The 26,475-nt window shown below is 45.6% G+C and overlaps 1 protein-coding gene across 1 annotated transcript in view; it reads right to left on the minus strand.

Annotated features, from left to right (window-relative positions):
- NTRK2 (neurotrophic receptor tyrosine kinase 2) overlaps window positions 1-26,475 on the minus strand; it is a 343,863-nt gene that overhangs the window by 58,468 nt on the left and 258,920 nt on the right. The window contains exons 17-18 of the mRNA XM_046664639.1: window positions 19,298-19,470; window positions 12,865-13,099 (exon numbers count right to left, since the gene is read on the minus strand). Of these exons, the coding sequence (XP_046520595.1) occupies window positions 12,865-13,099; window positions 19,298-19,470 (408 nt within the window). The remainder of the gene's footprint in view (window positions 1-12,864; window positions 13,100-19,297; window positions 19,471-26,475) is intronic.

The raw sequence follows: 26,475 nt of genomic DNA on the forward strand, positions 1-26,475 counted from the left end.
AGGCCTGCTGTCTGCTGGTCCCATGTTCCTTGGCATATTAGCCAGATTTGGAATCTGGAAAGAATCCATATTCCTGCCTCAAGAAGGTCAGACTGGCTTTTTCTGAAGCCCCTTCCCAGCCTCAAAGTTTACAGTTCAGAAAGGTAAAGTATCCCTTTTCCTCCTCTAGCCACTAAAGCTTTAAGACTTTGTCCTGCACAGTAAGCACCTGTCCCAGATAGACCTGTTATAACCACTGGAGGCAGCACTCAGAACAGCAGGCAATCCTTCCCCACCTCCCAGGGAGAAGACCAGAGGAGCTGAGGTTGTGCTGAGGGCATGAAGCAGGTTCAGAGTGGGAAGGGCGTGGCTTTTCCCTTCAAGAACAGGGGTTCAGATGCCAGCTCTGCCACCTGGATGACCTATGGCATCTCAGGAAAATGACTGCACCTCTCCGAACGTTACTCTTCTCACCTGTGTTATTTAGGTGATGGAGAAGTTCACACGTCAAGCTGAGACATAAAAAGAGGCCAGTAAACGTTGGTCTTCCTTACGAGACCCAACATCAACCCTCTAACACATTAACAGGACTTGTTTAAGGTAGCAGTTGGTTCCTACAATGAAACCTATGAGTTTTCCAGAAGAAATTCACTACTTTCCCTCAAAGAGCTCGGAAGAATTCAAATACCTGTGGTAGCTGCAAGAAAAAAATGATGATATTGGACTTTACTCACTCTGCGATTTCACCTTGGGGTAAATGTTCCCTCTGTGCCCTGAAAATTGGTTATCAATCCATCTACACCCTTGCAAAAACCAGGAAGGCTTCTGCACTGTACGCAAAGGCGAGGCATGGGCCTCGAATCCTCCGCAGCCTCCGCTGCCGCATCCCCGTCATCAGCAACATGTGAATGAACCAAATTATCTCCAGGCTGGGGCGTGGGCCACACAGCCGGGCTCCGCCGTCAGAGGAGCCCAACGTCATGTTTTCCACCCCCTTTAGGAGGTGGCTGATGCTGTCGTAGGGCTGTGAGGGAGGAAGCCAGCCTGGAAATGCCATGTAGGGAAGAAACTGTTCCATTTCAGTGTTAGGATTCTAAAATAGCTGCTAATAAAAAGCCTTCATACTGTGACACTTCAATACAGACACCCACAAGGATACCTTGACAAGCTGTTTGACTCCTCACAAGCCTTTTCTTGTTATTCCCGCGCAGGGCCCCCAGCAGTCACCCACACAGACATACAACCATGCAGTGACAGAGAAGGCCAGCAGGGGTCTGCCTAGACTGCCGGCCCAGCCCCGGAGCCCTGGGTCCTTGCAGGAGGGAGGCATTGCTGCTCTGATGTTGGCTTGTCCAGGGACATATCCCATCAATTTGAACCTACTGCTTATTCTGTCACTCTCTCTCTCTAACCACATGTTGTCTGACAATATTTACCTAAGAGTGAGCCAAGCTCACCTCCCGGGATGAGAGGGGAGATCTTTAAAGAGTATTTCACTTACAAATTCAGAAATGCCATGGTTCAATGAATCTAGGCTTTGAAGGTGAGGAGAGTAGGATACGACTATATGACAGTGATTAAAATTGAAAGAGTCTTTCCCATTGGAAGGCCTAAAAATCCATTGATTACTATACTACCAACTCCATCAGGAAAATAATACGTCGAGTTTGAGAGAATTTTTCACAGCACCTATCCTATTTTTGAAGCTTGATAATTAAGATCTTTTATAATGTTACCATTTGAATCTCAGCATAATGAGACCATGTTATATCCTTAGCTACTGTCTGTAAACGCTGCTATCAGGACCAATATGATTCTTAAACTTGGCTGCACATTAGACTCACCTAAGAAGTTTATTAAAGGTATAAATTCCCAATTATCATCCCCCTAGAGATCCTGAATCAGTATATCCAAGGTGAGGCCCAGTAATCAAGATTTTGAAGCAAGCACTCTGAGCTATTCAAATGTGGGTCAAGCTCAGGAGCCTCCATAGTGGGGAGCACGATAGTACCAGGTAAGCTTCCACTGCTATGCCTCCAAGAGAATGAAAGGAACTTGAGAAGCTGTCTCACAGTCAGGTACCACAAGCAACTTTATGCTTGAAAATTCTCTTAGTGGAGCTCAATTTACGGTGCTTTTCTTTGGTTAGTAGACATCCTCAGGTCATGTGCCTATACTAAGGTCTTATGACCACCAATGGGATGATCACCAAGAGAAGCTGCTGCAGCTCTGCAGATGACCAACCCTGGTGTTTTCAATATCTCTGTATGAATCCAATATTAGCTCAGGTTGTTCTAACAATCTCTTGGAGTTTTATAATTTTTCAAATCTGGACAAATAGACCAAGCAGGAATGTGAAATAACTACCTGAGAACAGAATTCTAAAAAAGTGTTACAGGGAGTTGAGAGATGAAGTCAAGTCACGCTTGGACTTAGGAGCTATTTCCATCCTGAAGACCCACTAAAGTGGATGGCATCTTTACTTTCAAAGACTCTCAAGAAGATCACACGATCTTTCTCAGACCTCCTTTGAGGGAATTATTTCAATCAGTAAGTACCTAGTAAGCGCCTAGCACTATGTGAGGCATGATGGAGTCAAAATCAGAAGATAGATTTTCTGCCCCAGAAGCACTCGGAATCAGCTCATCTGGTCTTGATTGTAGCTTCAGGCACTTACAATAGTCTTTAAGTTCAACAACACCCCCATCTGCTATTTTTCCTTTAAGACTCAAGTCAAATCCTATTTCTTCCAGAGAATTTTTCACATTTTATCCCATATCCCAATAAAAATCAATTTATCTCTGCTCTTCACATATGTATCACACTGCCTCATATCAGAGTGATTCATTTATGTTTCTTCTCCCCAGGAGATTTGTGGTTTTCTTTAGGGACAGAACATGTCTCACTGAGCATCTACATATTGAAGAGGCCTGGCTAAGAATTATATATACAATATCACCTTGGACTAATTCTGTCATTTATCCATCCAAGGTGTTCTGTCCAGAGGACAAAGACTGTGGGAAAATGTGAAAAGTGGGGAGCATTATTAATTTTCTGCCCACACGTCTTTTTCCAAAGCATTCTTGCACCAATTCACATTTTGAATCTGGGGAATCTCTCAGAGGTAACTGGGAAGTTAAGATAATTTCCTCTAGCTCAATACTCACTGGAGATAGAGAAAATCTACTCTCCTACTTAAGTAATAATCTTGTGTAGGCAGGAAAACTTTAATTGTAGAAGAAGTATTATGTAAATGTAAGTTATTTCATTAAAAAGGAAAAAAAATCCTTCACCGGAAGTAGCTGTTCTAAAGAGCTGAGAGAACTTGTTTTCTTTACTGTAGCTTATAAGTGGTTTCCTGACAGATTTTTGAAATGACATACTCATCATTAAGAGAGATGGGAGAGATGGCAATTGTCTTCTACTTCTTGGCAAGATGGAGTAACAGGGAAGAGATTTATCTTCTTTCCTGAAACCATCAAAAAATTGCTTAGGTATATATGAAACAATTATTTTCAAGACACCAGATAACAGGCAATGAGGGATAATGATTCTGAGAGATGAGAAACAAATGTAATGAGTCCTATGATTGCCAAGCTTAATTCACTGAAAGAGACAGAGAGGGGGACCCAGGTGGAGTCTGGTACACTCCCTCGGTTGAGGAGATTGAGCTGAGAGTCTGGGAGATCAAGGTGACTGGAATGGATAGGACAGAATACCAAGAAGAGAGAGCTGCATACAGAGAGAACTCTGAAGATCTACAGAGGGTGCCCCTCAGGTGTTCAGCTGAGCATTGATCAGCGCATGCACATGAGGACACTATCAATGGCTGGGGAAGAACAATCCAAAAGGATCAGTGAAAACAGTGCCCAAAGCTCACATAGGACCAGGAACAGTGCTGGGTCCCACGAGGCAGAGTGAAAACCTCACGATTCATGGGGAATTGGGAAGAGTACCCAGTAGATCTTGTCTCAGCAGTGGGCAGTTATTAGCTCTAAAGTAAGCACTGGTCTGGTACTGCCTAATAAATCTTAATAGCAACACACAAAGCGATCAAACTGTTTCAAGGCAATATAACCACATTCCAGAACAAAGCTCAAAAATATAGGAATGCAAAACTACTTAGCATCCAACATGATAAAATTCACAATGTCTAGCATCCAGTCTGAAATTACCAGGTATACAAAGCAGCAGGAAAATACAATCCCCAAGGAGGAGAAAGGTCAATCAATAAAAGTTCGTCCAGGACTGAACCACATGGTAGAAATACAGACAAATATACTAAAATATTTATCACAAATGCATCCTTTATGCTTAAAAAGTTAACTAGAGGTACGGAAGGTATAAGAAAAAGTCTACATTCAACTTCTAGGAATGAAAACCACAAGGTGTGAGATGAAAAATATACTGGATGGGAATAAGAGGAAGTTAGACATTGCAGAAGCAAAGATTATTGAAGTTGAAGACAGAGTAACAGAAACCATCCAAAATAAAACGCAAAGAAAAGAGAATCCAAAAACATGAAAAGAGCTCAGTGAGCCATGAGACAGCTTTAAGTGGCTTAATATAAGTGAAATTGGAGTCCCTAGTGGGTAATTAGGGGGAACAGAAGAAATATTTGAACAAATAATGGTCAAAATTTTTTGAACTGATGAAAACTATAAGCCTACAATCCAAGAAATCCAATGAACCCAAGTACAAGAAATATGAGTAAAACTATACAAAGGCACATCATAATCAAATTGCTCAAGACTAGTAATATGAGAAAATCTTAAAAGCAGCTTGAGAAAAAAGAAACACTTCATACAGATTTCCCACTGAGAAATTCCAGAACTTTTGTTTTTCAGCAATGATTATGTGCCACTTCAATTTGTTGTCCTCAACAACCTTTAAAGGCAAGAGCTCATTGCAAAAAAAGAAACGGAGGCTATGATGGTGCATGAGATGAATATGACACATAATTTCCTTTGCTCACCTCAAAGCCATGTGCTTTTGCTTCCTTCGTCCCTGTAGTAGAATCGCAGTTTTGTTTAGGTCTTTTATTGAAGGGTGACAAGACTTTGGCTTCCTTTTTCTCCATAGTAGAACCCCAGTTTGTCTAGACCTTTGGCAACAAGCCATTGATCTTTGCAAGTGAGTTCAGCTCTTTGTCTTGACCCACCTGTAGCCAGTGAGCTACAAGGAGGAGTCTTTGCAGAGATATTCTGGGAAAGACTTACCCCTTGATGAGAAGAAGGCGTGTAGAGATAAACGATCTGCTCCCTGCGGCATGTTTGGCGTCGCTGCAGCCACCTTGCAGCCATGAGGAAAAGACCAACAAAATCTCAAGTGCCCACTCATAGATCTGACATTGTAAAGCCTCTGAACTAATCAGAAACTGCTCATCTGTGAACTTCTTGTCTTGTGAGCAACATCAACTCCCTATTTGCTTCGGCCACTGCTAGTAGCATATTTCTACCTTCAGCTAAGCGCGTTCCTAACTGACAGAGCCATAAGGTTAAAAACAAGAAAGCAGAGATTTGAACCTTTCCCCTAGGACCCCAGACCAATGCTCTTTCCTCTATACCCCAGCTAACTCTTTGTTGCCAGCTCCCTTTTTTAAGGGACTCTGGACTGAGTGCTGCAAAAGTATGGAATGTCACAGGCATGAAAAAGCTGAGGCCTGGCTGCTTCAAATGGGGGTCAAAGAGGGAGAAGGGACCTACTGAAGAGAGGTCTGAGCACTCAGAGGAATTCGAATCCTTCCAGCCCATCCAAGCAATGGGTTGCAGCTGCCTTCACTCCCGGCGCACCTAGAAGTGTACTTAATTTCAGCATGTAGCACTGCTGTGTACAAAGTGGATGGGCTAGTGACTTCAGGGATAAGGGACTCTGAAGACTGAAAAAACAGAGGGTCTTTATCCCACCTTCCCCTAACAACCTCAGTTAGTTGGGAAATGGATGGGACCAGGGACCTGATCAAAGGCCCTCCAGGCCAGCTCTTCCATGCTGGCTTTGGTCACTTTCCACAGCCCTTCTGAAGAGGTCACAGGGCAAAGTAATAGATTAAAGGCTCTGAGGAGTTCCGTGGCAAGGAAAATTGCTTACCTTAGTGATTGTGGATCTCTTTACTTGATGAACACCCACTGCCAGCTCATGGACCCAGTTTGAGAGATGCTGCTCTAGGCCAATCAAATATGTACAGGAGTGGAGATCTGGGGATCTCTTGGGTGGATCTACTTTCATAAACTGACAATGTAATGTGACATGCCACTTTCTACCGTAACATCTCTCAGTGGCTCCCTGATGCCAAAAGGACCAAATCCAAAGTCTTGGCATGGCAAACAGGCCCCTGTGCAATCTGATGATGGCCTCGATAGCCTACATTGTCAGCCTCAGACACATGCAAAGGAGTTCCCATTCCCTGGCCACACACTGTGATGTTTACACCGCAATCTCTTTTCATGCGCTACCTCCTAAGCCAAGAATGCCTCCCTCCCCTTCTGGCCCAGGGCCTTCCTGACAATAGTACAATTTGGGGTTCAGATCTTAAATATCAGCTCAAATGTCATGTCTCTATGAGCCTTACTCTGATTTCCTAAAGCAGGCTGGTGGCTTCCTCTTTAGGGTTCCCAGTGCATATCTCTGTTACAGCATTCATTACACTGCATTGAAATGTCTGAGAACTCCTCCCAGCCACAGCTCCAGTAGCTTTTTTCGTCTGGACGCTTTCAGTACAGCACCTAGTGCACAGTAGTTGCTTCAAAAATGTGTACTGAATAAATGCACAAATGACACACACTCTCTTGCTCCAACGCCGAAGCATATGCACAAGGTTCTTAGGAAGGCTTGAGTACACATTAAACCAATTTAGAATCTTGAAACAATTTATGTAAATCTAGTTTAATATAGAATTAATCTGAACTCAATGTTCTGATTTCTCCCCCGCAGACAGGTTCCTCTGAACTGTGCTCTCTCTCAGTGTTGTATGAGGCATAAATTGAAGACAATTTCATAAAATAAACAATGTCTTATGTTTCTGGGGCCACTTTAATCAAAAGAACGCAAACAGAAAGGTCTATAATTGTTTATACGCAAGTTAAGAGTCATTGTGTCAGTATCACGTATTAAGGGGAAAATAAGGAAATGGCACATGCAAAAGAGAGTTGATGACATAGGAGACATTGCTCTTCCAGGAAGGGCTTGTGTGGGCTCAAAATAAACACTGTGCCTGGGTTCAAGGGTTCCAGACAGAGTATGGCAGAGAAAGTTTCTCTACTACAGTATAAATGCAAATAAGTTTTAGCTCTGGGCTTTCTACTGAAAAGAAATTTTCTGAGATGAGGATGTTCTTCTATCCTGAGCTTTATTTCCTGGAGTCAGTGCTCCCAGCCTCAGAGCTAGGAACCACCTGCAAATCTGAGGCTCTTCTGTATTCATCTACGGGGCTAAAAAGACTCACTCAGAAAGGCTTTTCCTGACTTGTGTCCTGCTCAGCAATCATTTACTGACCTCCTGGTATGTATCGTGCACTCTGCCAGTCTGCGCAGATACAAAGATGTATAAAACGTCTTCTCTCCCTGCTCCCACGTGAGTGAGAAGATGCATATGTGAACAAATTCCCACGATGCCACAGGCTGTAGTGCCCATTTATATGAAGTACTGAGGGGTCACAGATTTGTGAGCAATTACTCTGCTTGGAGGAAGTCAGGGAGGAGGTGAAACTGGAAGTGCCCTTTCAGGATTAGCAGGCGTTCACCAAGCAGATGCAATGCCGCTCCTCACAGAGGGCACGCCATTGGCACTTCACATGACAACATACTAAAAACATGTGTGGAATGAGTCAAGATCGATTGATCTACCTACTGTCATCTATCTATCATCTAACAATCTATCATCTATCCATCCATCTACCTAATATCTACGTATCTACCTATCATCTAGTTATCTATTTATCTACCTGTCTAGAAATGTTCACACTACATGAAAATATTCCTTAAAAAATAAACACATTCTTTTCAAAGACCAGCGTATGAAAGTTAACTCCTGATCATTTCTTATGTGCTTGTCCTGTTCTTAAAATACCTGAGCCTTCTCCTCTCCCTTGTGTTTCCAGCTCATCACCCCTCCTACTCCAGGTGGACAGGGTAAGGAGAAAGGTGCTGAAGTTCAAGTCAGTCTTTTTGGCTACTTGTCATCTCAGCTGATTTTGGTTCAGCCTGTCTTGTTTCCCTCTGCAGTGTCTAGCCTGGTGTGGAGTACCTACACGTGATTTCCTGGACTTGGTTGCTGATATCATTTCAACACTTTAGGATGCTGACTGTGGCCTTGCTTAGCTAAGTTATTTTCATTTGCTTCTTTAAATATCCACCATAAATCAATTTGCCTATTCTGCTTCTTTTTCTTTTCTTCTTAAGTGGAAGATGAATTAAAGGATAGAATTTCTTACCATCCCAACATAAAACTAAAGCCCAGAGGAGAACAAGATTTAAAAGTTAGGATTTCAGATGTCTAGGGCTCTCTTCTCACTAACCGATCATGCTCATTTTAAGCACATGTTGGAACCACATAGGGAAAACCACCAAAGCGCACGTTAATAAAACGTCGGTGGATCCACTGTGGAACAGTAATGGCCAAATAGAGTGAGATCCTAGGTGCCTGACAGGCAGAATGTGACAGAAATCTGTTTCAGATAGTTCCTGCGTGTCAGGTTTTGCCAGTGGAGAGAAGGAATAAAAACAAAATAAAAGATTGGTATTGCAGAGCTGCTAACTAAAACAATTCAGAGAACATAAATGCTGGAGTAATTTTGGACCCGCCATATCAGGCTGTTGCAATGCAAATGTAGTGTTCCGATTCCTCCCTTCATTGGGAAGATATAATTAGCTCAGCTGCAACAGGGTGGGAGCCTCGAGGCAGGCATTTCCTGGTGCTGCCAGCTCCCCTGTGATGGAGAAACAGCTGCCACATGCCCCTCCTACCACGGATTGCATAGAGCCATGGCCACCCCACAAGGCCGCTCACAAGCCACCACGAGCAGAAGGCTCAGGCTGCCACTGGAACTGGTTCTTGCTTAAAGATAAGGAACATGTTTCTCCTCAGTCTAGTTGACTCCAGGCCTAATCACTGCCCTCCCACATGATAAAGCCTTGGTTAACACAAAAATCCTCTCCCATGACTATGGCAGAAGCAATGTTTTACATTGGTGCTGACAACCCACATCAGCTACAGAAGCTCCCCACTTTGGGGTTTGATGCAGGCTTTTGGAGAGCACAGGAAGAGAATAATGAAGAAAAACTTACTTAAGGTGCTGGCAAATGGGAAACCCAAGCTATAAGGAGGACACATTCCCCAGCTGCTGTAACAGGAAAGATGAAGAGACACCACGACGGGGAGGGGTTAAAGCTAAGCTTGTGGACGATCCAAGGTGGAGAGCTTCTGTGACAGCAGGAGTGTGCAGGGAAATGGCCACTGCAAGGTGCATGGAGTTCACCTGTAAAACAGCAACAGCTTCTGCTTGTCCATGTGCCCAGTCAACAGAATGGACCCCACTGATAAGCTTTTGATATTTTAATAAGAAAAAATATTCTACAAATGAGTTCTACGATGATAAAAACTGTCATGGCACCAAAAGGTGGACCACACCTTTGAAATTTTAGAGAAGGCAGAATACAAGCCATAATTTCTTTGTTCTCCTAGGCTACTATCGAATTGTCAGGTCCTACGTCCACCATCCCTTTTCCTACCAGCTGCTGCCCATCCTTACCTTTAACAGAAGCTAATGGAAGCCTGGTTCTTTTTCCTCATCCTCAGTGGGAACAACAATGAACCAAGTGAACGCACAAACCCTCCAGCTGCAACTGAGTAGTGACCACGGGGAGGGGTTAAATGTGTGGCATCTGAAGCACGTTTGTTAATGACTGGGATAGTTTCGTGAACGTTTAACTAATAAAGGAACTGGGAATCATTATTTCATCCCACCAATTCAGAAGAGAGTACTTCAGGAAAATGTCACTTAAGTGGAGAATTTTTTTTTAGCAAATCATAAGAAAACATAGTAGATGACTAATGAGTGTTTTTATAATGTGTAAATGACCAAAACTAGCTTCTTATCTTCATAATCATGGTGACTATTTTGCTAATATTTTCCTTTTCAGGCTTTTTTTCATTAAAACATAATTTATATTACTATAATTCTTACCCTTTTAAAGTATACCATTCAGTGGTTTTTAGTATATTTATAAATATACTAAATAACCATTACCACTATACAATTCTAGAACATTTTCATCACCCGAAAAAGAAACTCTACATCCAGTAGTAGTCACTTGTCATTCTCCATTCCCCCAGCACTAGGCCACCACTAATCTACTTTCTGTCTCTATGGATTTGCCTATTCTGGACATTTCATATAAATAGGATCATATGATATGTGAACTTTTGAGTCTGGCTTCTTTCACTTACCATAATGTTTTCAAAGTTCATCCATGTTGTAGCATGTACCAACACTTCGTTCCTTTTTATTGATGAATGATATTCCATGGTATGAATATACCACATTTTGTTTATCCATACGTCAGTTGATGGACACTTAAGTTGTTTCCATTTTTTAGCTATTACGAATAATGCTGCTCGAACATTCACACACAAGATTTTTGGGTGAACATATGATTTCAGTTCTCTTAGGTATATGCCTAGGAGTGGAATTGTTGGTTTGGTGACTCTGTGTCAAGCCTTTTGAGGAACTGCCAAACTGTTTTCCAAAGCAGCTGCAGCATTTTACGTCCCATCAGCAGTTTACGAGGGTTCCGATTTCTCCACATCCTGGTTAACACGGGTTATTGGCTGCCTTTTGATTACAGCATCCCAGTGTGTGGAGTGGTATCTCCTGTGGCTTTAACTTACAGTTCCCTAATGACTAAGGATGTCGAGCATCTTTTAATGTGCTATTGGCCATTTGTGTATCTTCTTTGGAGACACCTCTACTTAAATCCTTCACTGATTTTTTAATTGGGTGATTTGTCTTCTTATTGTGGAATTTTTCAGTCTTTTTCCTCTGATCTATTTTTCTAGAGATTGTAGAAGAGGACGTTGGCGTCCACCTAGTTCATCTTGGCTTTGGGAATGAATCCTAACTTTATTGATTTGGAGAATGATAAGTTTGAGAACATTTTTTGAGCACTTATTTTGTGTCAAGCCCTCTGAAACCTTTATTAACTCCCTGCCACAGAGGAAGCCATTGCTCGGGCCACATGCTTCTCCCCTAGACGCTCATCAAGATCAGTCGTGTTTTCCTCAGGGAAGCACCCATGTATTTCTTTGTATCCTGAGACAGGGAGACCCCCCCCCCACCCCAACCTCCCACCCAGAAGCACAGCTAACAGAGGAGATGCTTCCATTGCTAGGTAAGATCTTTATCCATGTTTTAGATATCTGGAACAAACTAGATACTGCTACAGTCAGGACACATGCTTCGAACTCTATTTTGAAAACCTGAAGTTAAGACCATGCCCATGTTTTCTACAAATACACTCAAGAGAATTCTTTACAATTTGGTCTCCACTCCTTCTTCCATACAAAATTGGACAAGGCTTATCAAGCTGACAAACTAAGCAGCCCCACAAAACAATCTACAGAAGGATGTGCAATAAGGCAACGGATTCATTTTCTTAGACTCATTGCAGCAAAGTTGACTGAGCTGAGAATCAGAGGCATTGGAGGTGAGGGAGGCTGCAGGGAGGGGTCTAGGAAAGAAACAGAGAAGGCTCCTCCTCCAAAATAAATCACACAGGGAAGAGCAAAGGCCAGGAGAGGCAGGTTCTTCACCAGCCCTACCTATCACGAAACTTACTTGAGTTACGTGCTTTATCTTCTTAGGCTATATATATCCAGCACATTTATTCCTTTTACTTCCTCTCCTCTTGAAAGTCAAGCAAAACAACAATCACTACCCCAAACCTTCATTTTAGACTATCAAGACTTCAAGGTCTCCAGACGCATCCCTTTTCTCTCGTACTTAAGTGCCAAGATCTCAATTAACAAATCTAACATGCCACAGGGGCCAATTCCAGGTAATCAGGGGATCTGAATTCCTGTCTATAAGTCTCGCTCTTAGCGCCTCTGGTGGGGGAACCCCAGGCAGGCTGGGGAAGACTGTTCAGGAGCAGGCAGGACAGAACCATTTATATCTCACCAAGATGGCCACCAGCTAATTCACTTTCAGCCAAGGAGGTTCTGTGTGGGAATTTCCAAGGTCTAATGTATTATTATTCATGTGAACAAGTTCATCTTAGGTCAAACTTCAAACAAAGGCTCCAGGCATAATTTCACAAATCAAATCCAAACCTCAAAATACTTTAGCCTCATGCCCACTAGGAATTCCCCCAACCCCTTGGGTTCCCCTGGCAGAATTCTCATGCTGAGGACTTTTCTCTTGGAGATGTCACACCCTGCTCTAGAGAGCCATGGAAAGAGTGGCCCGGTGCTGTGGGCTGAACTGTTCCCCCCAAATTCATTGGTTGACGTCTTAACCCCCAGCACCTCAGAATGTGACTGCATGTGGAGACAGGGCCTTCAAAGAGGTGATTAAGTTAAAATGAGGCTGTTGGGTGGGCCCGAATCCTATCTGACTGGTGTCCTTATAAGAAGAGGACAGAGGAACACCGGGGACGCATGAGCTCACAGAGAGAGGACTGTGTCAGGCACAGAGAGAAGGCGCTGTCTGGAAACCAAGGAGAAAAGCACGAGAAGAAATCAACCACACTGTCCCCTTGATCATGGACGTCCAGCCTCCAGAATTGTGGGAAAATAAATCTCTGTTGTTTAAGCCACGTAGTCTGGGGTATTTTGTTATGGCAGCCCCCAAACTAAGACAAGGAGGGTCTCCCCAAGGGCGTGGCTGCTTACCCTGTAGTAGTCGGTGCTGTACACATCCCGGGACATCCCGAAGTCCCCAATCTTCACCAGGAGGTTCTCGCCCACCAGGCAGTTGCGGGTGGCCAGGTCCCGGTGCACGAAGTGCTGGGAGGCCAGGTAGACCATGCCCGCGGCGATCTGCTGCGCGATGTGCAGCATCTGCGACTGCGTCAGCTCGGTCGGCGGGTTGCCTTCGGCCATCAGCACGGCGTCAGGTCCGTGTGCCCTGGGGAGGATGCAGAAGGCGTTGCTGGAGCCTCAGCTCTTTGCCTCAAGGGGTCGCTTCTCCCCCATCAGTGCCTGGTGTTAAAAGGCGCTGCCTGACGGCATAAGAGGAGGGAAAGATTCCTCACCACAGCTGTACCTCTGTGGCCTCAGGAGCACCCGGGCTCCATTGCCCAGAGAATTCCCAAGGCCATGTGGGCCTAAATGACACCCCCTCAACACACAGGTTTATGTTTTAGGGGCTCTGGAAGGATGCTGCTGTCAGAGCGCCTGACCAGAGCGCCTGACCTGAGAAGCAGTGGGCGACTGAAGCAGAAAACAAAAACACAAAACAAAACAGAACATGGCGGGGGTTGACTCTCCTAGAGGGCAGGTCAAAGCCCCCAGTGAGAGCCCCCTCCCCTCCAAGCCACACGCTGCAGCGGAGCAACCCCAACCAGGCCGTCCTTCCAGAAGCCTCCCTCCAACACCAGAGCTGGCAGCTGTGGTCTCCCTCGCTGCACCTGCTCTGCCGCCAGGCATGGCTTCCAAGCCACCCGCCTCTCCCTCAGCCCAAAGCAGCGGAATCCCAGCGCATCCTCCGCCTGGACATTCATTCCTGGTGAAAAATTACATCTCCTTTTTCCCTTCCCCTGCCTCCTTCTCCCCATCCCTCCCGCCCCCCCTCCCCCCAGCTCAACACGTGCCCTGGCCACCCATAGGAGAGTTCTTTGAATCATAACACATTTATTCCATCATTGGGGCGAGTTTTATTCTTTATGCTATGCAAGGCGGGGAGTATGATATTTTATACCTTCTTTTTCTGACTTACACACCCGGCCTTCTCCCAGCTGTGTGACAACTTAAGGCATCTAAACACTGGCCTGTGCTTCAGGGAGGGACAGCTCTGAGTTTTGAGATGTCACCATCAGACCTGGCAGTCCTCACTCTAGAAACCTGCAGAGACTGGTGTCGCTGCCCCTGACGGCCTGAGGGGGCGCTGCAGAGCAAGGAGTACAGGCGGCCTTCACTGCGGGACGGGGCTACGGGGGCGGGGCGGGGCGGGGGTGTCAAAGGGCTCTTCCCTCTGGAAGGCAAATAAGGAAGATCTCCTTCAGGACAGTTTGAAGCACTTAAATATAGAGGATTGAAATGAATTTTAAACCTGCAGAGTTCCAGAACTGTAGGAGCATTTGAAAATGAGAGAGCCAGAATTATCCAAGAACGCCCGGCTCTACCCTCCCTCCCGTACTGCCACCCAACCTTGGATGCGCTTTCTAGGGTGCTGAGGATACCCCTTCCGTCACGGCCACAGCCCACGGTCATCCCCCAAAGAGATGGTGACCAGACCTCTCCTTCTTGTATTGTCAGAGAAGAAGCACTGGACAAGGAGGTGGGGACTTTTCCTGCACCGTGATCCAAGGAAGCCTTTTGACTTCTCCAGTCGGTAACTTCCCATTAGCCAAAAATACAAAGGGGTATTGTGCTGGTCCCTGCTATCTCTAAATATCTGGATTTAACCGTTCCTAGGGAGGAGCTTCCTGTTTTTGTACAAGGCAAGTCCTAACACATTTTACCTCCATTCAAGCCACAGCCTCCGCCTGCCTCTTGTCACAGGAGAACCAGTCCTGGGGAGATGCCTGGCTCTCTTCAGCTCAGATCTCCTACCGGAGTTAAGAAGTCTTGCACAGTGGCCAAGAATCTGGGTGTCAGAACTGAATTTGAATCCTGTCCTAACACACTAGCTGTGACCTTGGGGGAGCTACAGCGCCTCTCTGGGCCTGTCTCCACAATCTGTAAAGCGAGGGTCCTAACTGCCCCTTCCTGAGCTCACGATGCCAGCGTGTATGTTGTGGCTTTTCATTGGAAAGCCAGAGAAAGACTTTGCAGACAAGGTCCTCTTTAAAAAAGAAATTGAAAGGTGACATGAAAACATGGCTTATCCTCTGGGTGTTTCTTTATGCAACTGGCCTGTGACAGGCTCTTGGGGACACTGAAGAGTTGGCTCTTCCCGCCTCACTAAGGTTACACAAGCCCAGCCCTTCGCAGCTCTCCGGGGGAAGGGGAAGTGAGAATGTTTTCACTCATCACAGGAGGCAAAGCCCTGGCTGTGACCTCATCACCAGGAGAGGGGCCTGGGGGAGTATAAACTATGAGAAATCCCAAAATACCCAGAGACTCCAGGCCACGGCGAAATCTTCTTAGATTTAGTTCAAAGAGTGAAATAAGTTGTTGATTTGCCATAGCCTTATTTCAGCCCCAGAAATCTAGAGTCTGTAAGAATCTGTCCACTGCAAAGACTCCAGGGAAGAGGAAAAGTCAGAGGCCAGCGCAAAAGGCCACCTCTGCACAAAACCCCCTTCTGCAGCCTCACGCGGTGAAGGCGCCAGGGAGCTGGTGGCCCTCCACCACCCTCTGCGCTCGTGTTGTCCTGTGTGGGTTGGGGCAGGATCCTGCATTTTTACCAGTCGTTTCTCCTGCTTGCTGCTGGGTATTTGAACAAGGCTCCTTTTAACAGGAGAAACCTCTGGATGCTTTTCTTGAGCAGAAAGCCCTGCTGTAAAAAGAGGGCAGGCGAGTCTTCTCAACAAGTTCTTGAGAAGAGCATAACTAAGTTAGTACCACAGCCCTCTGCTTCATGCCCCGGGCCCCCTGCAGCTCTTGGAGGTAAGGACCCGTCTCCCCTCCGCCAGGAGCACACCGACTAAGAGGGGAGAGCAGCAGCAGCCCAGCTCGAGGACCAGGGAGGGTCGGGGGCTTCTCCGGGGCGGGCTCTCCCTCTGCTCCGCTGGTTCTCTCCCAGGCTGGGTGGAGGTGGGTGCTGAGCCACACTCTGCTGGCTCTGGAATTCCATAGCACACTACGTTCCCTCTGATATTTTCACAGCCACCTCAAGAGGAAGTACTGCCGTGGTTAAGACCATGGGTTTTGCAGCCTGTGGCCATGAGTTTGCATCCCAGCTCTGTGGCTCACTAGTTGTGTGACTCAGTTTCTTCAACCGTAAAGTGGGAACAATGGTAATAATAATTTATTAACTTTATACAAGTTAAAACGTTTAAAATGCTCAGAAAATATTAGCTCAATAAATTGAAAGGCTCAATAAACATTAGCCATGTTATTGCTTGAAAATACCTTATCTATCTTGCCTTCATCGGAAGGGAATTCAGGAGGCCTTCTGAGAGGAAAAACTGCAGTCTCCTTGAAAGCAAGGACTGTGTTTTTCTCCTCCTATCCCAGCCAACCTGGCAGAGGGCTTGGCCATATTGGTACTCAGCGTATGGCTTCCGGATTAATAAAAAGGTGGGAAGATGACTCTAGACATAAGTTTTTACAGGGCAGTGCCAATGACACTTGGGGACACGTTCATGGCAATCTAAGGTCTTGGTTCCCTTCCAAAAAGAGAGAACAGACAGTAGCTCACAGCCCATCATTAGGCCTGAGAACATGACTCTTGGCTTGGAAAACTTCTCGTTCCCCGAGTTCAGCAGATTCTGAAATTGAGCAGAGGTTCCCAGTAGCTCCATGCCCTGTGCAAGATGCTGAGGGACAACCGAGTGCCTCTCTTCAGAAGGAGGAAGGAGAGCAGGGAGAGGTGGACAGAGCCAAAAGTGAAAGAACCAACAGACACACACGTGTGCAAGTACACGCTTCTGTGCATGTGCACAGTCTGAGCTCACAGGAGCGTTTAATCGCGTCCAGGTGAGTACATTTGGATTTATCGTGCTACAGTTTGGGGAAAACACCATTTGTAGTTAGAGAAGTAGCCTAGAACATGGGAATAAGGAAAAGGTATTTCTTCTGTGAGCAGCTGGACCTGAACCAAATTCAGCTTCTTTTTACATTAGATCTGACATGCAGAAGCTGCTGTCACCCTCTCTCCCACCACCTATAAGAAAAGCTTTGCTGACGTTGGATAACGCATTATTAGGGTGAGAGGCTCCGAACACTGTGAATTGGCTACATATTCCTAATCGCACCTGGCATTCCCTCATCCGATCATCGGCAAAGCAGAGCACAGGGACCCATCCCAGGAGAGGAGAACTAAATGACATGTGTATTCACGGGGCTAGAGGCAGTGAGCGTGATCCAGACGGCACAAACCATGTGATGACATTTCTAAACACAGTGGTACGCTCTTGCCTTCCACTGTTCTCTCAGCGATTGGCTTATTACTCAAACTGCACACTTTCTGAGTGTTCCAGTGGCTGCATGAAGCTACTGTGCTGATTTCTGTTGATAGCTCTCTCCAGTGGTCACGCAAACTGGAGGACAGAGAGGTTTAGGTGTTGCCATAACATGAAAGGTGTAACTTCCCAGGATTGTGGATCCCTCAGCCAAAATAAAGAGGAAATGTGGCAGAGAAGAAGGGTAGTGGGGGCAACATCTGTTGATTGCCTCCCATCGCAACAGTCCTAACACTGGCCCTTGACGGGGAGATTATTACACCCCTCTTACAAGTGAGGAAATGGAGGCCAGCAAGGACAGGTGCAAACGGTCACCTGCCCCTAACATCTTTCCTGTTTCTCCTAAATTCCACTAGCGATCAAGATGTCACAGGCAGCACATCTGCTAACCTTTCAAAGATGACAGACAGCTGTATTTTAAAGAAAACAGCATGTTAGAGCCAGACATGACTTAGAGAGGATCTAACTCAGACCCACCGGAGAGTCGAGGTGACTGAGGGCAGGTAGGCTGGAGACACACCTCAGAGACACAGCGGCTGATGCAGAATAGGAAGGAGAAATGGTCTCCGGGCGCTCACTACTAGGACCACTAACTCTTCACAGGTCACCATCGTAAACGAGCGACTTCCACTCGTGCTTCTGTTTAATGCAAGTACAGGTGCCACTGGTTTCCTTCACCAGTCTCTGATCAGTGCCCTTCTGCTCTCCCGTGGTTGATGCGGAATAAGAACCCTCGGGATGGGCCCTGGCCAGGAGACTATCAAACTCAGCCCTCCTTGCCATTTCTCTTACCAAGGCAGCCAGTTTACTAGTAGAAATCATTACTAGCAGAATTCAAGCTTCTGCTTTTTGAAAACTTCCTATTTGCTCTGATTCTAGGACCTTTCTATACTTATTCTAATTCAATCCTCATGCCAGCCCTGCTGGCTCAATATTATCACCAGAAGAGCTAAGAGACTTGCCCAAGGTCACTCAGTTAACAAAAGTCGGAGCTGACGTTCAACTTCAGCTCTGTCTGGAGGCCTAACATCCGGCCCGCATCACTTTACTACAACCTCTTTTATTTTGAAAGTCAGTCTCCCTGTTTCCAAGCAACTTGACCTTTCCTCCTGGGTTATCTCACCCTAAGCCCTCTCTCACTCTCTCTGTCCTGTGGCCCCTCCCCGGCCCCTGTACCCATCACCGAGGGAGGGGACTTCCTGAGAGCCCACTGCTGAACTAAAACGCATTTAGGCCCACGCTAGAAATCCAAGTGATGCAAACCTATGTAATAACCCAAGACTCCTTTTATAGTCAACCTTTTCCCCTTCCTTGTCTTGCCTTCCTCCAATGACCCTGCTTGCCACAAAGCCCCTCAAGTTGCAGCTGTCCATCTTTTCATGACCTCAGGGTCTCAGCAATTTCCACAACCCTGAGTCTGCAGTGGTCCCGCCAAATGCCATTTTCCCTCCTTCTTTCTAGACCTTTTGCTCATTGGATTCTGTTCTCTTCACTAGATCCTCTGACCGATGAACCTCCTGATTCTTGTTTTTGTCCTCAGAATAAAGTCCAAAGATGGCCCTTCCAGCTTTGACTCCTCTTAGCTCCTTGTCCACCTCCCCTCCCCGGGCCCCTTCTGTGGTCTGAAACTCCAGACCCTCCACTCTTTCCTGACCAACCTTTCACTGTAACACCTTGGAGCCTTAGCTCTTACTGTTTCCTGCACCTAGCAAACTCCTACAGATCCTCTAAGGCCCATCTCAAAAGCACATGTCACATGCCAGCCACTTAGCAAATATTCAATAAATCCGGGTGGAACTGAGCTGACTCATAGCATCACACTGCGCAGAGCTAGTCGATTAAGGAAAAGAGCAATGCTGTGGCCTCCGTTTCTTTCTGGCATGTGTTGGTGTTATCACCGGGACAGACTTTTCCAGAGAAAGATCCAGTGGTCCCTTGACCCTTCCCAGGAACTCCCATCCTCACCCTCAGGCTGTGTGAACCATGAAGGCCAACTCCATCTTCGAGCCCACCTCCCTCGTCGTCCCCCACTGTACCTGAGGAACTTATTGAGGTCCCCATGCTTCATGTACTCAAAGACCATGATGAGCGGGTCGCCCTCTACGCAGACGCCGTAGAACTTGACGATGTGCTCGTGCTGGAGGTTGGTCAATAGCTCGGCCTCGCGGTGGAAGTCCTTGCGTGCATTGTCACTGGCGTCCTTCAGTGTCTGAGGACGAGGGGCAGAGAGGGGAGAAAACCAACACATCTTAATCTGAGGACATCAAAGGGAAGGTGACATTGAGAAAGAATTACTTCAGCAGTATCTGAGGTTCCTTGATGAGAAGGAAATTCATTGCATTTATTACACAAAAGATTGGAAAATGGCCTAATTCCTAGGAAATAATATTTGTATTAATAACTGAGGAAAAGGCCCTTATGGGTATGCAAAGCTTTGCAGTTTACGAAGCACTTGCACAGATGTTCTCTCATTAAGTGAAAGACATGAGCTTTTTAGAGTCTTCATCTCTTTTACCCCTGGTCTAGACCCGGTTATTACCACAGACTTCTCTCCCATTTAGATGTCTGTTGTACTTGCTAGGATGCCATGCACAGTTCACTTCCGCTCATGTCACCTTGTAAAAACTTTACATAATAGAAATATTCAGTGGAAAGAAGAGCATAATGAACTTTCATGTACCCATCTTCCAGCTTTGAGAGCGATCATTTTGCTGGTTTTATTGTGTAGCTCACTAAAAAGCCTTCTTTAACTTATTCCCACACACACTGCTTGCCCACGAAATGTCCCCGCCCAGTGAGCTGCAGGAAGGCCAGTCACGCAGCAGGATGCAGACCCCGAGGATCGTGCCAGCCAGGCGGTGTGCCTTTAGTTCTCTGCTCGGACCACTCTGCCACCACTGTGTCAGAGCAGGGCATAGCTGGCATTTGTTGATGCCACACAGGTGTGCTGAACTCCTGTCCTGTGCCAGTCACTGAACCAGAGTTCTGGTGGCATGAAGAAGACACTGACAAAATCCTGGCCTCAGGCACTTATGGGTACATAGCAAGATAGGTCACGTATACAATTAACTATAATTCAAGCTCAAAATACAACGTCCTGAATGGCCTGGCTTCCCTGCATCTCTGTCCAGCTTGATCTGTTGACACGCCTCTCTTGAAGCCTATGAAGTATCCGCAGCTGCCAAATGGCCCTGGGCCACGTCTCCCTGCGCCTGCGCATGTTTGTCCCTCTGCCTCGAATGCTGACTTGGACGTGGCCACTGGTGTTGGAGGTTGAATAAGACCCCCTAAAAATGTCCACATCTCAATCACTGGAACCTATGAATATGTTACCTTACGTGGCAAAAGGGACACTGCAAAGGTGATTAAGTTAAGCATCTTGATGTGGGAGATTATTCTGGATTATCAGAGTGGGCCAAATGTCGTCACAAATAAGGGTCTTTATCAGAGAGGGGTAGAAGGATCAAGAGTGAGAAGATGTAGTGATAGAAGCAGAGATCAGAGAGGAGAGAAGATGCTACACTGCTGGCTTTGGAGATGGAAGGGACCATGAGCCAAGGAATGTAGGTAGCCTCTAAAAGCTGGAAAAGGCAAGGAAGTATTTTTTACCCTAGAACCTCCAAAATAGCCAGCCCTGGGGACATCTTGATTTTAGCTTAGTAAAACTGATTTTGGATGCCTGACTACCAGAACTGTGAGAGAAATAATTTGCACTGTTTTAATCAGTGAGTTTGTAGCAATTTGTTACAGCAGCCAGAGGAAACTAATACACCTGGCTAATGCCCAGCAGTCCTCCAGGACTGGGCTCAGCCGTCACCTTTCTGAGAAGTGTTCCCTGACCCCCTAGTTGCTGTCACCCCTCAGGCTAGGTTGGATGGCGCTCCTAGGTACACCTCATACTTACCTCTATCATATTCCAGCCACAAAACATCCTAATTGCATATTTACTTGTCTGTGTCTGGCATAGACAGTGAGCTCCTTGCCCAGGGACTGTGCCTTCCCTCTCTGCATTGCCAGCACTGGACACAGCACCAGGCACATGACGGGAATTCAAGAGATGCTTGTGGATGAAGGATAAAGAAGCAAACACTGAGCAAAAAGAGGAATTCAGAGAGGGAACCGTTGCTTCAATTGAGGGATGAGGAGGAAGCCCAGAGGACTCCTTCCGGTAGAGGTGGCATGAGAGAGCGTGAATCCCTTCTCCAGAGAAACTGCGATCGGTCATTATCAAAGTCAGACGGCAAAGGTAAACACCCCATGTTCCCCTAAATTGCACGTTGGAACAGAATGAAAGCACGTCATCCATCAGATGTGCACTGAGTACAAGACTAAATGCTGTGTCCAGTACCAAAGAACACTGCCAGGTCCCTGGGGGTCATTTGTAGCTTGCTGCCTTGACTCTGCTGTCCCTCTGGGGATGCTCCTGACCTGGACAACTTATAGACCTGAAGATGTGTTACAGGTCGAGTTTCTGGGAGCAGACTCTGATGGAGATTAGAAGACAAGACACTTATTAAGGCATGCTCTTGGCATTAATGCCTGTGGGAGGGTGGGCAGAGGTGAAAGTGAGCTATGGTGGAGCTTAACAGAACCTCAGAAGGGAGGACCCTTCACACTTGTCTGAGTTGGGCCAAGGGGGCTGAGCCTGTGAAGCTCCTTATCAAACAGTCATCAGATAGGGGCAACCCTAGGAAGGGAGTGTGACCTTGAGTGGACTTACTGAGCCCCCAGAGGGAGCTGGCAGCTGAGGACTATCCATTGCACCTTTTCCAACAACCAGGGAAGCAAGTCCTTTATTCCCAAAGGGGGGCAGGTCGTTCATCATCAAGTCCACCACAGGGAGAGATTTCAGTGTGCAATTTACCATGCCCAGGGCTGCTCTCCACATGGGAGGGCACCAGTGGACATGCGGGGTCTGTTTCATATCAGTGACAAGGAAACATTACAATGGCAGAGGCAGAAGCAAGATCCCGAAGTCTTTTCGGCTACAATTGTCACAGGATCTAGCATTTTCACTAACTGCCTTTAGCATTTGAAGCCTTGTCTCCAGTGGCGATCTGACCCAAAGAAACAGAAATTATAGGTGTAGTTTTCTTTAAGCAGTTGCTTCTTACACCAAATTGTGGAGATACTATTTGAAAAAAGGGTCTGGTGTTGGAGTTCCCCATTCTTACTTTAGTGTGGGTTTTTCGGATAAGTGTCCCTGAAAGCATCATCAATTCTGCTTTGAAAAGTGAGTAGATTTGGGCCAGCAAGTGCTCAGACAGGTCATGAAGCTTCAATAGGGCCATTGCCATGGAAACTGCACATTTATTCATTTAATAACAAAATGAACAGTGGTCAAGAACCTGGGGTCTGTGGCTCTGCTCCCTCGAAGCACCGGAAACTGGGCTTGTACCCACGCAAATTAAATTTCTTTCATCCCTGTTGCACAGGGAAGAGTGAAGTACTTGTCTTGACAATTTGTTTAGGTTGGTTTTATCCATCAGCGTGCTTTTAGCTGTTTTTTTTTAATCCAACCACTGTTTTGTTTTGTTGAACGTCTAAGTAGAAAAAGAGCAGATGAGGCAAGGAGATGGGCATGGGGGAGGTGGAAGTTGTCATCAACTGGGTCCTTCCTCTGGGCTCACAGAGCAAAACACACACGTCTGAGCAGTTCTCACACTTGGACTTGCATGAGGGTTTTGAGTTCGTGTATGTCTCCACTACTTCCTTTGACAGTAGAAGTGTGTTGTGTTCACCTGTTTATCACTGACTGCCTAACGCAGGGTCGGGCAACTGAGAGAACCCCTGACCCACGAGGTCTGCGGCAACTAGAGATAAAAGAGAATTGGAAAGGAATGAAAAGCGAACATTCATCTGGAAAGGTAGAATGTGGGCCCAGGTAAGGAACAGAAATGAAGAAGGACCAGGAAGAGAAAGCAGGTGGGAGAATGCAATGGTGATGGGGGACTTCCCAACGCACTCTTGCCCGGAGAGCTGGCCCCAAACCTTTGTGCTCTCCTTCAGTCAAAAGGCAAATCCTCACAATGGTGGTACTCAAATGGAAGTTCTAACTTAAAATCAACAGATCCAGGTTCAAATCCTAGCTCTGCTCTCGACCTCTCTGAACTCTGGTTCTCTCCTCTGTAGAGTGAGGGTAATAATATCATCTACTTCACAGGGTCACTGGGAGGATGGCTGAGATGTGGTAAGTTGGGATGCCTCCCAGAGTCCCTGATAGAGAGTGATATTTGGGTGATTTGAATTCAAAACCACACCCAGGCCTGCATTCAGTTTGTTCATACAGGATCCAGGAAGGCCAAAGACACGTGGAAAAGGCACAGAGGGTGGCCAAGACGTGAGAGCAGCAGTGCTCCTGAGGTGGCCGCCGTTTCCCTCCTGAAAGCCCTGAGCCCTGCGTGGTTTCCTCGGAGATCCCGCCTCTTTACTGGGAAGCTGCTGCGAGTCGCTGGGACAGCTTACTTCTAAGGCCTCAGCCTCTCTTCAACAATGAGTTGAAGAAGGCGACCTTGGCTTTTAGGTCATTATCACAGAGCATGAACAAATTCTGTATGTAATCTTTATTCTCAAATTTTAGCCGTGTATTGTTGATTCAAGAATGCTAGACTGTGTGTGTGCGTGTGTGTGTGCACGCACATGTGTGTGTGACACAGAGAAAGAGGGCATGTCATGCAGCAGGGTAGAGAGGGAGAGTGGGAGTGAAGATAAGATTTTCTTTCAGAGGGAGCACCAAACTGAAAGAGTTAACACGCATCTCGTATTTCCTTTTCTCAAAAATAAAATACTATATGAAGAGACCTCACTCTTAGTACAACGTCCAAAGCTGTGCTTCTGGAACATTTTTGGATTTCAGAGAGATTTCTCTATTCATGGGGCAAGTGCATCTCACACGCCTGGCCTATTCCTATGTGCCCATCCATTTTTGCTTGTTGGATCCTTTTTCTAAATTATGATTCAATTCTATTTTAAGAGATTCATAAAATATGGCAGTAACGAGTTGGGCAAAATCATCTTCTGAATTTGGCACTCGGAGGATAGAATTTTTCTAAGGGTGGAACCATAGCCAGACAGTAATCAGAAGCTGGAAAAATCCTGCTATCAGCCCCATTTATAAAAATCATCTCTGTTTTAGTACCATGGCTAACTGTCGTTTTATTCAATTAAGGGAGTCTTGGCTGGTCCCCCGAGCCCCTTGGCAATGGACATGAGGTGGCACCTTCCCTCACTGACAATCCCTCCACTTAGGTTTCGTTTTGACAGGCATATCTTCCCTGGCATTGAGCACTGCCATCTTCTTACTCCTAGTATCTGCTTTGTAGCTTCATTTGTTCTTATTTCTGGTGAATTTCCCAACACTCGAAGGTTACCGTCCTTTCTGAAGACATTCTCAAGGGAGAGGTCTCATCCTGAGCTACAGCAAGTTACTGCCTGGAGTGCACACTGATTCCAAGTTGGAAGGATGGAGGAGCATGAAATAAACTTCAGCACAGAACTGAGAAATTACTGAAGGTAAAATAGAAGTCAGAAAAAAACCCCAAAAGGAAAACTAACATTCATCTGAAATTATTCAGCAAAATATTAAGGCTAATAGGAAGCTGGTGGGAGAGGCAAGAGAGCTTACTTGAAATCAGTGGTGTGACCGGATGTTGTAGGACATCACAAATGGTCATGAATTTCAAAGCAGAGGTGGTTTAGGAGACACAAGATAAAAGAGAGATTGATTCCTTTTTTTATGCTGATCTCATATTCTCTTTTATTTTTTAGGGATCATAGAAACAGAGTTAAGGTGAAAGATTTTTTTAAAAAAAGAGATTATTAATGGTAAGACCTCACTATGAGCAAAGCCCACCACTGTGCATAGAACATCTAAGGGCAATGAGTAAACTCCCATATGAGGCCACCAAGAGGCATGAGGCTGTTCACCAACGTTCCTAACATCTCCTGGGTCAGGATCATGGGGTCAAGATGTGTTGTTAATGGAGACTGTTTACTCTTCTGATATCTTCTAGACCTGCCGTGTCCCATATGATAGCCAACAGCCACATGTGGCTAGTGATCACTTGAAATATGGCTTGTCCAAATTGAGATGTGCTCTAAATATAAAATACACACTAGATTTTGAAAACTTAGTATGACTAAAACATCTCATCAATATTTTTATATTAATAATCTGTTGAAATACTATTCAGATATGTTGAGATAAATAGAATATATTAATAAAATTAGTTTCATCTGTTTCTTTTTACTTGTTTCTTTTTTGAGGAAGATTAGCCCTGAGCTAACTGCTGCCAATCCTCCCCTTTTTGCTGAGGAAGACTGGCCCTGAGCTAACATCTGTGCCCATCTTCCTCTACTTTATATGTGGGATGCCTACCACAGCATGGCTTGCCAAGCGGTGCCATGTCCGCACCTGGGATCCGAAGCTGCCAACCCCAGGCCGCCAAAGCGAACGTGCGCACTTAATCGCTGCTCCACCGGGCTGGCCCCTGTTTTCACTTTTTTAATGTGCATACTAGGAAATCCTAAAACAAAATGGGGCTTGCATTTGCGGCTCACATTATACTTCTATTGGATAGAATTTTCCTATAAAAGCCACCACAGTAGGCTACTAATGGGTCAACCCAGTTCTTGGGAATGTGGAAAACAACGCTAAATTGCAATAGAATGAAGGCAGATACCTTCTTATAAGGTTCTCACAGGCAATGATTAGCTAAGTATCTAGAATGAGGTGTAGCCACAGTGCTGCATGATTCTTCTAACTTATAGAAACTTCTCTAAAGAAAGGTAGAGGAAACTTCTATCAAATTCTTACAAAAGTGAACTTTGGTGTATTTTAATAAATTCAGAGATGGGAAGAACTTGATAGAAATAAAATCTTAGAAACTAAGGAGAGTGCAATAGATGGCTCCCCAACATTCCTACAAACATAAAAACAAATTAAATGATTGTATGCAAATAATGATCACAAACACTTAGATAGTACTAGAAATGAACTCATCACATTCTAGAAACCAAAATGCTGCATATATCAACTCAATCATATGTAAATGGCCTTTGAAAGGGCTTTTATTATGTACCAAGTGACGGGCTCAAATACAAGATTCATAGCCAGAGTGTCAGTTGCTGCTGTCTTTATTTTCGCAGCGATGCTGACTCTCCTGGTTCAGAATCTAAGTCGACCATTCAGTGGAAAACATGAGGCTATGTTCTG

The sequence above is a fragment of the Equus quagga genome, chromosome 6, assembly GCF_021613505.1.
Source record: "Equus quagga isolate Etosha38 chromosome 6, UCLA_HA_Equagga_1.0, whole genome shotgun sequence".
Classification (NCBI taxonomy): Eukaryota; Metazoa; Chordata; class Mammalia; order Perissodactyla; family Equidae; genus Equus; species Equus quagga.